We start from the raw sequence: 14,386 nt of genomic DNA on the forward strand, positions 1-14,386 counted from the left end.
ATTTGTTTTATGCAAATAAAGATCATGAGAAGCTGCATTACTGTGGGATCAACGAATTAGTGCTACAGTCCTAGATACATTCTTGAGACCTTTAAAATCTGTTTTCACTGACAGCTTTAGATATAGAGATGTCACCACCTGTGTATTAATAATAATTACATATAAACATACATCAGAACTGTCAGCCTAAACATATATAATGTATCTAAGTTTATATATATACAGTTCACATATATAAACTGCCAGTTTACATGTACTTTTTATATATAATCTTATATTTTATCCATAAATACATATTATTCATAAAGTTTAACCTACAGAGAGAAGTAATTTTGGTTTGAGAATAGATTTTTGTAATGATAATACCCCTTTTGGCAGAGAAGCTACACCAGCAATCTGTTCCTTGCGAAGTTTGTGGTGACAGGCACAATACTACACAGTCTAACAATTAAAAGCAATATCGACTGAAAATTATACTCATTTACTGACAGTCAAATTTAGGTCCCTAAGGTTCCCCTTATTCATATAGCAAATGCTACTTATGTTAGGTAGTTTCACACAAAGCATTCAATTGATATGCCTGGAAACAGCTACATTCTACAGAGAACTTGTACACAGATCACACACCACCATGCTACAGTTAATACATACATAGGAAGCCAAAGGCTAACTATGACTAGACTGGGTTTTTCTTAATGCTGCCATATGTTCTTAAACACCTTTAATTGAGGAGCTATTATTCTAAGAACACAGGCACAAACAACTGATTACTTTATGCCTAGAGCACACCAGCCATCAAAAAAGTAAAATTAAAAAAAAAAGAAAGCAAACACCTAAATTTATGTTTTGGCACCAGTTACCATAGAATCTGACAAAACTGTGTTTTACAGCTTGCATATTAATTAACCTTAATCATAAGCATTGAAAAAGTAAACCATTTTCATCCTACTGCAACCAATATCATACCATTTTCTATAAATAATCAAAATTTTAATGCAAAGAAAAAAGTTTTAGTATTATATCAGGACTAAAACTCATTATTTCTACATAGGTAATGGCATCTACCTTAGTTAAGACACAGAGCTGTCTAACAGTTAAAAAGGTTAGAATCAAAGCTCCTTATATCTATTTTTGATGTATTAAATTGGCTCACTACTTGGGCAAATCACTTAATCGCCCTCTGTTTCTCAATATAGTTTGTAAACAACTATACAGCTCTACCACCACTTCTCCCCATAATAAAACCCACTGGGCATGAAAATGAAGACTTCTTGAGGTTTCATTTGCAGAGGAATTCTTTGACTTACAGGAATTTTTACAGCAATTTATTCCCCTTGGAGATTAAAAGAACACCACGCAATCAAAAAGTAATCCAACCTTGTACCTTCACATCAGCTTCATTTTTTGCATATTGTTCACTGACAAACACTGTAACATCAACGATGCTGCAAAGCCAGATTTTGGAGCCATACAGGTTACAGACAGGATGAATAGGAAAGCAGCTTTCTGACCTCATGTGCTATTCACAGTCTCCATAGGTGCGTAAGCGATAGCAGTCCCCTTCACAAGCACCTGGAAGGTGGTCTGCCTAAATATATTTACAGCTTGGACTTCCATACAAAATAAAAACATACATATCTCAGTCATAAACACTTACTCAAACACTGTTTAAAGTGACAGTCAACCAATTCACTGCCACGAGACTGACTCATGTAGCCACTTCCACAATAAAAAAAAGTAACGAAACCTGAACTTCACACAAATAGTGCACTATTTGGACAGCTAAACTAAATTGTCTTTCTTGCAGATGAGCGCTTCAACTACATGAGAGGAACTGAAAAAATGTTTTATCTGAAACAAACTTACTACCACTGACTACAAGAATGTAATCCTAGAGAAAGGGAATGGTTCGTGTCATTGCATAGGCATCTTACATCAACAAAAACACAGTGTGTGCCCCTTGTTTTGGAATTCACCCAGCAGTTGACAACAAGCACCAGCTACATATCTCAGCAAAAAAACTTACCTCAGAGGATGGGAAGACTGTAACTGAACTGGATATTCATCTAGCTTTTAAATACTTTTCTAAGCAGCAGGACTATGACACTGGTTTACAGTGTTAACGTCACCATATAAAAATTTTTAAATAATTTATTTTCAACCTCTTCTTATTTTACACAGATAAAAGTGAGTTTGTCTTTACACCAGTTACTGACTACTGCCACAAGAACACAGACAGCTACTACCTTAGCAGAAGTTCAGAAAAAGTAGATAGACAATGCCTTCTCATCATTGCCTATGGAAGCTGCAGTTATTTAACTTTCCCATAGTTCTTTCCCATTTCACCTTTAATGTCATTTCCCTTCTATTAATTTCATTCAGTCATTCTACACATCTTACTGCATTCCAAGTGTATCAATCACACCAGGCACACGGAAAAGGAATTATCCCAGTGTACAAAACTGTCTTGTTACTGTATTTCAGAAGACATTGGGTCTTCAGAATTTCTCATCTAGTGCAAAATACTGATAAAGCCCCATATGTATTCCCCAGGTTACAGCCATCTTTGATATTTTTTTGCACGTTAATCACTTTGCATAATACGTCAACATGACTTTTCTCTTTCCAGTTCCATCAACATTTGCAAAATCTTACTTCTGTCTTCTCTTAATGCTAGCTGCATTTTACAGTTGAATATGGTATAATATTTACATTCTTTTTAGTTATGTATCAAAGAAAACTGGATTAACAAAATTTCAAAAAATTTAAGTCAAATGTACTTTTTCTGCTAATTCTATATATAATCACTTACTAGTGCCTTTTGCTATTAGTCCTATGACAAGTTTGCAAGTCACATCATGGCATTCCTATCCCAGTATGATTTTATTTGGAGTGAAGACACTGTAACTGGTAACTAACTAAAACGTGTATACGTACTACCTGCATTTTGCCCACATAAATGAAACAGAGTACAAAAAAATAGTATTAGTGCAACACAGGCCTCAGAGGAGCACAGGGAGAATGGGGAACTTCTCATCTACTAACCGTTGCAGGCTGCACTTGAAAGGAAACTCTAAAGAGAGGGCACATGGTCAATACCCTGCTATACAGCCACCAGCTTTGTGGCACTGCCTGTGGGAGCTAAGGTAGACCCACATTCCCTGCACATTTCCATTCAGTTACTAAAGAAATGCAAGGACGGAAGCAAACTGACAATACTTCTTGTACTTTCCCCAAGAAAACAAGCTACAATTCCTTTACACAGCACTCTTAATATGGGCCACATGCAAGCAATATAATCCCTCTTGCCCTTCTGCATTTTACAGCGTGAAGGGGCTCACCAATACATAAACCTACAGAGACAGTAAGTCCTCCAAGTATTTTTTTTTTTTTTTAAATAAGACAAATAATTCAATCTGGCATCCACCAGCTCCAGTGTAAGGTAACTGACATCATATCATATCACCACCAACTTTGGAGAAAACAATGGTCTACCAAACTTACTTTCTTAGATTCCCATCATTCAGCCATTGTTTAGTTAGTTATTAAAAATGTTCAACAAATTCCCTCTTACATACAAAAGGTCAGGTTACCAAAATTCTTGTCTTTAGGAGAGGAATCTCCCCTTCACAGGCAATGGTTCATATCAAACATTTGTTCTGCTTGAGCAGTAGGTTCATCAGTTCAATATTTATTTTTTCCTCAGTACTATATTCATTTAACTTTTCCTTTTTAGCTTACAGAAGAAGTGTTCAGCAGGTACAGTCCTAATATATATACACATATATATTTTTTTAGGGTATAGATCAGATTTTAATTTTTTTTTTACCTTCAAGCCTTCTGCTGGCAGCCTGTAGCCAAATCTAGCAGGTAGATCATCAAAGGTCTGGGTTCCATTTTCAAGATTATACTAAGAGAAATAAATTTTAAAGAAAATTCAGGTTTGCAATGAGAGAAATTGAAAACAAGAAATAAACACCACTGCAAATATTTTAATCTTAAAAAAATATAGCAGACATAGGACCTCTTGTGACCATGTCAATAAAACCACAAGATTGCTTCTTCCATTTGTCTTCCACCCACACGGTAACATGCTTATCCAGTTGTTGAAACAAAAAAGTTACAGATCTTCTGCTAAATCATCTGTATATTAAATCTTTCTTTTTACTGCCTACAACTCAAATACAGTCATATTTGCAGAAGAAAAACTACAAATCACCCAAAAAAACCAAAACTGTGATGAGCGGGTGGGGGTTTTTTTGATGGTGGTGTTCTTTTCAGTTTTTTCACTTTGAACTCACTTGCGCACAGGGAAGAACAGCTTTTAACAGGTGGGTTGCTGTAGGCAAAGAATAGCCTCCATCTATTATCCCTTCTCAATTCCCTGCTACCTATACAGGTTAGCAGCTGTAAACTATCTCTACAGTTTTGTTTTATACCAACAATAAGCTTTCCTTTCAAAACAGAGGAGTACTGTAAAGACTTCAAATCTGTGGAAGCTTTGCTTTCCCTTTTCTTTTTCATCTTTTGTAGCTCTGTGATATGCCTAACCAATGCAGAATCCATACAAAAAAGTGCTAATTTTATGTGTGCTAAAATTTTTGTCATTAAAAGTACAAGAAGTTATTTTCCTGCAAAAGTTGTGAAATATACAGTAACTGACTGGAATGCACATCAGTTGATAAGTTTTATCAAATAGTTTAGTGACTCAGAAATATTCGTCTATTCATTGTATCATCCAGTTGTCATACCGAACAGTCAAGTAAAGAGCATGTTTATTTCAGAGGGACAAGACGTCTAACAGCCAGACTCAGACAGGGGAACTCAAACTATAGCTCAAAGAAAAACACTACCATGATTTAACTCTTTTGAAGGTGCTTCCTCCCCACAAACTTTAATAAAATTGAAGGCAGAAGCAGGAATGGAGCTAGGTTTCAAGTAAGCATTTCTGTTCTGTGTAATCAATCTGCTCCATACAGCCCCTCCTCCTGGCCATCCATCCTACCATCACAAAACACAGCTCTGCACCAGTCTGCTGCCTTCCTCCATCCTCACTATTCACTCATCTACCTTCTTCAAAACATCCTTCCTGAGCTTGTGCTGCAGTAAGGTTTCACTTGAATCACTTAGGAAGCTCCAACTTAACCGAGGATTCAGATACAAACCTATTCATTTTTATCTCGGATTTAAAAAATAACCAGTGATGCTTCGTATACACGTAACAGCACTTTATACAAACATAATCCTTCATTGGAGGCTGCAACTACATGAGAACACAGAAGCATAACAATAACAAAGAACTAAAGAATTTCTTTCATTGGCAAATTCAAAACTTTGGTTGGAATTTTGCTCCCCCAACAGGCAATTAAACCATGAAATCTCTCAAGATTATACGCTATCTGCATGCCTTCAATTCCATGTGACACAGTGTGCAAACATTCCCTCTTCTGAGTATCTCTTAAGCATTCCACAGCACAGTATAATAAGTTCATCTCTTATTTCCTACTTCAAAAATATTCTTAGACTAGATCTGTAACTTCCCAATATGCAAGAATAAATGACAATTAATATTTAGATAGAAATCACTGTAGAATACCACACAGAGAAGCTTAAATAGAAGAAATTAAACTTCAAAAATGCCTATTTTTTTCCCCTTTTTTTGAGGCTGGGGAGGCTTTTTGTTTTGTGGGGGTTTTAAAATATCTTTTCTAAGACAGGAATTAGCAAGAATGAAAATTAGGGTTTTTTTACGAAAAAAGGAAGCACAAGCTTGATGGGAGATGAAAGGGAGGAGGGAAAATCTGGTTTACAGTAGAAAGGCAGTTTAAAATTTCACAATACAATGGTGATGTCAGTTCCATAACAAAGCAATTATCTGCATTGTTTCTTAAATTTTTTATCTACAAAAAAGTAATATAATAGTAACAACCCAAAGATCCAAATAACATAATTCTGTATTCATCAACCCACATTACCACAAACTTTTAAGTATTTTTGTTTTAACATTTAGCTTCAGGGGGTTTTCACTGTGTGCCCCTATAATTAATATGGTATTAACAACTCCCCTGGATATCAATGTAACTAGCAGAAACTATAGAGACTACAATACTTAAGTTTAATTATTTCAATGGCTTAAGCTCTGTACTACAGACGCATATAACTTCCTCCATAAGGCTACATAAAATATAAAATCAGTAATAAATAGCCCAGCAGCAACTTTTACCACTGACCCTATATTGATTATACTGTTTATTAGCCTTATCATTTCAAATTCTACACACCCAAAAATATTATTCCTAACAGCTATTAAAAAATATATCTAGGTGTAACATATAAAAAAACTTTACTGACAAGGCCTCCAGCATGTACATAAACTATACCAGCCACAGAAGATTATTTTACTTTACTTAAATACACTTACCCTACAAAACGGCACCCATCACCAAAATTTAAATTGCTGTCTAAGCCAAATGATCATGGAATTTTTTTTAAGGAGGTTATAACATGCCATAGGATATATGGTCAGAGTAGAACTTTTTAAATGACTAAGGGAATTCAGTGCTTTCACTGTCATGATATCTGAGCACACGTCACCTGTAAGCTCATTTGAAAATTTACAATTTGTTTTTTTAAACTATTAAGGCAATTCCATTCCAAGCAACCTGCTATAACATTTACTGTACTGATTCATTAATAGAAGTTTAAAAGAAGATTAAGTTTTACAGAGATTTCATCTATGTAGAAAAATATACTTACTGCTAAAATATCTGCCTCCACAGGTAAAAGATTCAGGAAAGCAAACAACTGAACAGTCAAAATAGTGTATATCTGAGTAGCAGACAACATCAGCATTCCTATTGATAACAGCATACTTTATTTAATACCTGCAACAACAAAAAAGTAGGGGGTCAAGGCATATACTAGGTATTTTCCTCTGTAATTCCACTGGGCTCAACTAATCAATTAAAACTTTTCTCCTAAAGAAGCATGCAAATTGTTATTGTATGTTTACTTTTGAGAAACAAGTACTCTTTAATCCACACAATTACTTCAGACATAGAAGTCCCTGTTTCTAAGAGCACATAATCTCCAAGGGAATATATGCATAAAATTATGATAGTAGCACTTCAAAAACTTTAGGCAACACACAGCATTGCAAGCAGATAAAGGAATGAACATTCACATGATATTAAACATCCTTAGATGTTCGTAATCAACGCTTTTTTAACATATATCCAAATAAGCAAAATAACTCGTGTGCCTAGAGTAATTCTACTAAAAACATTTATTCCCAGTATACGCTTGCAAAACCAGCATGATACCCCCAGGTAACAAACTCAAAGTAGTTCTATCAACTTCAGTGAAAATCACAAGTGCTTGAACGTGAATGTGACTCATGGTCTGGACAGCAGATTTAGTCTCCTGTGAAGTGTGTGCATTTCTGAGACCTTTAAAAAAACCAACACAAGTACTGTGTAAAGTATGCTTGCATACATTTCACAAGTTCATGACATTAAAAGGAAGTTAATTCTGCTCTGGTAATAAATTCCCTGGAAATAGGGGAGCACGTTTCCTAACGGCAACTGTTTGAAACCGCCGATTTATCATTAAGGAAAATGTGGAAAAAAAAAAAAAAAAGTGAGGAGTCTGCTTCGGAGGAAGCAAACCAAACATTTTATCTTTGCCACACAAAGATTTTTTTTAAATGTTTTAAAAACAAAAATTAAGGGCCTGAATGCCCTCCTTGTATGAGCAATGATACCTGCACCCTTACTGAAGTCAGAGTACCATGTTAACCCCAAAACAACCCCAACAACCACACCAAACCAACAACAACATAAAACCCCAACCAAAGAAAAAAAACACAAAAAAAACCCTGCATGAACAGAACTTTGAACTTCCTCTCAAATTTAACACATGCACTGACTACAATGGTAACAGACTTCATTCTGTAATCTCTCGTATCAGAAGTTAACCAATTTACAATTATACATATCTTGAAACCTCAAAATTTGGCCCAACAAATGATAAAACATTTAAATTTTGAACATTTTAATTCTTTCCAGCAAAGGCAAAAGCTAGCACTCAAGATAACGATCCACAGCACCGCTCATTTAGAAACTCTAGTATTCTTTGAAACTGGTTACAGATTACTTTCCACTTGCCTTTTCCAAATAATTATTTTTCAGGCACCAGTAAGAGTCCCAGTCTTGACAACAAACATGATGCAGGTTGAAATATCATTTCTATGACTGAAAAAGGCTGTTCCTTAGAATTACAGAATTTACTGGATGTCTGTAAAGAACCATCTTCCTCCATATTTATCACAGGACCCTCCAATTTATGCTCTCACAATCCACAAACACACAAACAACATGGTACAAATCTGCCACATTTGCTAAATAGCACATTTAATGTAGTAGTAAGTGGTGTCTCTGCGAAGCTTTAGCTTAAAATGCTCAATACCATGGACATTAAATCCAGTGCAGGTCTTTCAGCTTCTTATACAAACAAGAGGTAACTACATTAATACACACTAGTATGACAGTAAAAATTCTAGTAGCTAAACGGCAAAATCAAGAATCCAAAATCTGAGGTTGGGCGAGGGAGAGGAATAAGTTTCAGCCTTCCACACAAATGACACCTTTCAGTGCACGCCACACACACTGAATGAAGCAAGGTTCAGTAGGGGAAAAATGAGAAAGTGATTTATTAAACCATATAGCCATTTCTACACAAAAGGACAAATGGATAAACTGAAGTTGCACAAGTAGCCACAAAAGTAGTATTTCCTCACTTCTGAGTCCCTGAACTTCCACATAAACGGTACCTTTTAATACTTTTTGCACCCCTTAGAAATTTCCTGATGTTTTTAAAGGGATTTAAATTCCTGTAAGGTATACTTTCCACAGCTTTCAGTAATGTAGGGAGTTGACAGCCTTAATCTGCATCGTTGAGAAATGCAATCTGAACTGGAGGAATAGTTCGCTGACAAAGGGATAGAGACTTCCAGAGAGGAAAGATGTGGAACTAGGCAAGAATCCTGGCCAGATGCCCATTTATCTTCTCCCCCATCTCTCATAACCTACATGTAGAGGCTTCTGCCTTGTGTGATCCAAAACACACAAAATGCCTCTCTCCACCCCAGGCTCCCCCCTCCCCCCCCCCTATTTAAACCAGCATCTGTTTTCTCTACCTCTTCACTGACTTAACCCTTTCTCTTTCTTTTCCTCAAATGTCATATTCTGTCAGTTTTATTAAAACAGAAGTCAGCATCAATGTACAATTTTAAAGTGCTAGTATAACATGTTCTACAATTCTGTGCATGAGTCACAAAAATACACTTAATCTATACGAGCATATTATGAGCCTTTATAAGCATACTGACATTGGAGACATTTTCTAAACTTGCATTTTAAAAGAACACATTTTAACTATGTACTAACCTAGACCATTTAATAGCTGCACTTCCATCTACAGAACTTTGGAGGTAACAGCCATAGTTCATTTCTGTGTGCCATGCTCTTACAGTCTGAATGTACTACCCAAGTTCAGTGGAACAGCTACAAGCACACAAGCTGTGAGGGGGAAGAGTCAGCGGGATTCTGCATTATGAGCCACCTAGATGAGGGACTCCTCATCTGCTGGACACGGTCTTAAAAAAGAATGACAGAGAACTCTTCACACAGGAAGTTTATTGCAAAGAAAACTGAGTGAGGTAATACATTTTAGTGCTTAAACAAATAACTTTTTGTTTTTCTGTTAAGAGGACCATCTTAACACCAAAATCCCTCTAGAACAAGGAATAGTAATGGAGAATTACCCTAACTGAGCCTCCTCCCACAACATACTTTCACTTTCTAACTTGGGATGTAGTAAGAGGGGAGCGCACAGTCTGATCATCATTAATTCCCAGAAAACATCTGGCATTAGGAATACTCCAGGAGAATGGTGGCAGTCACTATTAATAAGCAGCAGCCAGGAGGAGCCTCCCCCTGTGTTCTCACTTCTAAATCTTCCACTGCATAACCACAACCTAATGCCAAAGATTGGGACCTGTTCTCCACTGACAGGTCATGTCTGACAATTTCTTGTTGTACTGTTGCTACAGTCATAATCCAGTCTTAAGACAGACAATGATTAGACATCTACAGAGGAACTGCAGGTTCCCCTCAGGCTTAGCTATAACATGATTATGTGCAGGCAATCTCTTAAGGACACAGAAGTACGAATTACCGTATTCCCCTCATGAAAACTCACACCTAAACGTGACCAAGCTAAAAAAATCCAACAATCAGAATGCCAACACATTCAACAAAAACCATGTGACCCACTACACCTCCTACTTCAGGCTACAAAACAAGCAACAATTAAGTGCCATATCCAGCATGAACTCTAATCACTGCCATCGCTGAATGTGAAAGAATTGCTTCGTCCACAGACAACCATCTATCTTTAGTGATTCTTCTCGTCTCACAGTAAGAAATTACCTGAAATAACGTAAAATTATAATAGTGGTAACTTAAAACAAAAGCAAATACACTGGATCCAATATTGCTGTAATAGTTAAAGTAATTTAGGGACAAGTTTTATAAGTAGATAGCACGTGCTTAATAATATTATCAGAATATCTGGATCTCCTCTAATTTCTTCTATTGAAGGAATCAGAAATACTTCATAAACAATTAAACTCAATTAGGTAACCCAAGTTGTTTGTATGACTACGTATGAAAACCTCCAAGCTGAGGCTTCTCATTTAAATGGTTCCATGTGGATTTGTTTTCATTTGACCATACGTATTTCATCCTGAGAATTGTAACCTCGCAGACTTACATCAAGAAATCACAGCCAAAACTACTATGCTCTCTTTCAGGATCAAGACACACCTAAGAATTCCTGTCTTCCTGTCCCATCCTTCATGGGTTTTTTAAGCAGAAAGCATTGTCCCATGATCTGATGTCCTCAACTTTAATTAAATACTGGAGAGTTAGAATTGATTTAAACTGATGCAAACGTGAAGATAATTAAAAATTGTTATTACTAATGGGAGGAAACAGCTGAAACTTTCAAGAACAGTTCTCATGATTCTGACTTAGTCATTAAGACATATGATGCTTTGTGAAACTTCCAACTGGTTAGCAGAACGTAAGTTACAGTCAAAGGAACCTGTAAAGAATTATGAAATTCATGGGGGTTTTATCTCTAAATTAAGATTCACCAGTTTCTCTCATCAGCCTGCCCTAACAAAGAGGATGTCAGTGAAACTGGAAGGATAAAGAACAATCGTTCAAATAACACAATCACTTTTACTATGACAGAAGCAGCAATATCTTTGAAACTATCGCATTGTTTTAACCAACACGATAAATTCAGCACGTACAACACAGAGAAAGAATTAAAATAGGATTGAGCAAGGTTAGAAAATAGCACAATTAAAGTTGTCCTTGAACCAACACGTATGCACTTGCAAACACCACGCAGTCTTCCCTGTCAAGGATTTACATATATACGGATTCTTCTGGACCCCAGAACTATTGCCTCAAATGTAAGCAAAAAAAGCCTTACAATTTCTGAAATTCCATGGCTCATTTGTGGACAACACTGTCAATTGAACAAGGCAGCTTAAGAGCACACAGAAATTCAGATGTATGTAATTAAAGACTATACTGTAAACCACACAAAAAAGTTAAACTTGACTCTCCATTGATCTTCAGTACCTTACACCTAGTTTTCCAGTGTGAACAGACACATTTCTCCTTTGGATGGTTTGAAAGTTGTTTGTTTTTTGGGGTGTTTTTTTTTTCCAGTTCCCACTAGAACTCACAAAACAAACTAAGCCTGTGGAGCTACATCCCTCTGTCACAGGACTGAACAGGATCACCACTTCAGAACTGAGGAAGGAAAAGTGTGGGGCATGCTGGATCACAGCATAGCCATAAGCAACAAGGCAACTGTGAAGTAAATGCACTAATTTGGGATGCATCAGACAAGGTATTGCCCTTGAAAATAAGGCAGCAGTACTATCATTGTATGTACAACAGAAAATATGTTGCCAAGTACACTTTCAAAGAAAAATATCCCTTCTCACTCAAAAATAAGGATGACTAAATAAGCTCCATACAGAACTGACAAAACACAATAGATGCATCTATCTGCTGTATTAGACACTAAGAACACCTTGCTTACCTCTTAATACATTAAGAGTATTGTTTGCATTAATAATCAGGGGTTATGAAACACAGTGGGGTTTTTTAACACCAATACACTGACTCCCAGACTAGAAGAGGCAACTTCAGTAGAAAACATTCTTCTGGATACAGCCTCTGCATCCTATGAAAGATAACTAACCCATTTCACACTTGCCAAAATGAACAAGCCTTGGGAGCACGCTTAAGACAGTTGTCATGAAGAAATTACATGGCTTGGGACACAGATACGAACATTCAGAGCTTCTGGCAACTAGCCACAAACCAAGCTCCACAAAGTCTATGTAAATATCTCAATTAGCTTTAAACATATTTCATACTGGAAGACAACACAAAGCAATTCCTCATCCACATGCTTACGCTCATACTTCAACAGTCTCAAGAAAACAGCTCCTTCCCCTCACATTGGTGAAAAAAACTGAATGTATTAAAGAAACTTAAATTCCATTTTAGTGCCAAATAGAATTGCAGTACTTACAGCAATCACAAAAAAAAAATCATATAAACATAAACTCTGTCCTGCCACAAACTTGGTGACAACATTATAAATATTCTGGTAGATTAGGCTGTACCTTCCAACATTCCACAAGCACAGAATGAACGAAAGTTAAACAGATAATATCAATAGTTTTCAAACGTATCCCCCAAAGCCCCCATGTTTCAGCTTTCTGCAGTCTGATGTCATCATATCATCGCTGACCCGAATCTCCACCCAAGACCTATCCACAGAACTGAAAACTAATGCGCACAAAGAAAGTTCATCATTCAGGTCCGATAAGATGGGAGAACTACTCCTCTCTTTTTTTTTTTTTTTTTCATTTTTTTAGTAGCAATTTGGTTGTCAGCAAGCCAGGCTCCGTGCTACTCATTATCTTCCAACCATAACCAGTATGGGATATAATCAGTGCAGAGCCAGCCTCAAAGAAACCACGCACCGGGCAGCGCAGTGAAATGCCAGAGCGAGGGTTCAGCTTCCACCAGCCTAGAAGCGATGCTGCGGGAGAGCCCCACCGTCCTCCCCTCCCTTCCTCCGAGGAAGACCTTGGACGCCGGCTCCAGCGACGGCCCGCGGAGCAAGGAAGCAGGCAGGCAGGTAGACCGCGTCGAGGCCGGCCCTAGCTCCGCCTGAGCCGCACGGGCGGGCGGCGCCGCCTCGCCCCTCCAAGGGTGGAGGCGAATAAGCGCTGCGCAACTGAGCGACAGGCCCAGTAATTCCTTGACCGCCACGAAGTCACGGCGCCCGGCAGCTGGAAAGAAACCCAAAGGGTCCCGGCGACCGCGCGCCCGCCCCAGCGGCCCCCGCCCCAGCGGCCCTCACCTGCGGGCCCGGCACAGGGCCCGGCGCGGGTAGCCGAGGGCCGCGCCTACGCCGATTCCATAGCGCGCTCCGTCCCCTCAGCGGCCGCGGCGGAAATCCCGCCCCACCGCCGCACGGAGAGAGAGACTCCGGCCCGGGGCAGGCCATTGCTCGCCCGAGCTGCCACTCAGCCGCCGACGCGTGACGTGGGGCGGGCTTCGCGGGCGAGCGGCCCCGCCTACGGGGTGCGGGGAGGTGCTGCCACTGCGGCTGCCAGGGGCCGCGCGCCGCGGCTGGGCCGGAGCGGGGCGGAGCGGGGCGGAGCGGGGCGGGGCGGGGCGGGGCGGGGCGAGGCCGGCCGGCCCCTCCCCCGCCTCTTAGGCCGCCTCAGCAGCCTCAGCAGGCGGCGGGTTCTTGGGGAACGTTTGGGCTGTAGCTGCGTATTTTGTCGCGGCTTTCCGATACTGGCGCTCGGCGCGGCGCGGTCTCTCAGCCCATCGAGTGCGGCGGAAACGCGGCTTGGGCAAAGTTTGCCGTCGTCTGCGAGCTCGGGGTTAGCGTAAGGCAGAGCGGGCGGCGCCGCCGGGGTACGTGGGGAAGAAGGTAACTGGGGTCAGCTCGGGCCCGCCCCGCCGCCACCTCCCTGCCGTCACCTCAGTACGGAGCCTACTGAGGCGCGGCCTGTGTGCTCTGCCGCCGTTCGCCCCCGCAGCCACCTCCCGCCCGCGCCGCGGCCCTGGCGGGAGCCCAGCACACTGTGCAACCAGAGCGTCGAGTCCTGGCAGTCTGGGAGGCAAGGAGGGGTCTACCCCTCTCGCTAACTTTAGCCCAACTCTGTGTTTAAAGGGACCAAAATCAAACAAAAAAACACACTTGAGAAATG

The 14,386-nt window shown here is 39.5% G+C and overlaps 1 protein-coding gene across 3 annotated transcripts in view; it reads right to left on the bottom strand.

Moving 5' to 3' along the window:
• Window positions 1-13,666, bottom strand: part of RNF13 (ring finger protein 13) — a 44,357-nt gene extending 30,691 nt beyond the window's left edge. For 2 of the 3 annotated variants that reach the window (XM_055817041.1, XM_055817043.1), the window contains exons 1-3: window positions 13,525-13,666; window positions 6,757-6,884; window positions 3,830-3,910 (exon numbers count right to left, since the gene is read on the bottom strand). In XM_055817041.1, coding sequence (XP_055673016.1) covers window positions 3,830-3,910; window positions 6,757-6,870 — 195 coding nt within the window. In that variant the 5' untranslated portion in view covers window positions 6,871-6,884; window positions 13,525-13,666. The remainder of the gene's footprint in view (window positions 1-3,829; window positions 3,911-6,756; window positions 6,885-13,524) is intronic. The other variant, XM_055817042.1, reaches the window with a different exon arrangement.
• Window positions 13,667-14,386: the final 720 nt, after the last annotated feature.

The sequence above is a fragment of the Falco peregrinus genome, chromosome 12, assembly GCF_023634155.1.
Source record: "Falco peregrinus isolate bFalPer1 chromosome 12, bFalPer1.pri, whole genome shotgun sequence".
Lineage (NCBI taxonomy): Eukaryota > Metazoa > Chordata > Aves > Falconiformes > Falconidae > Falco > Falco peregrinus.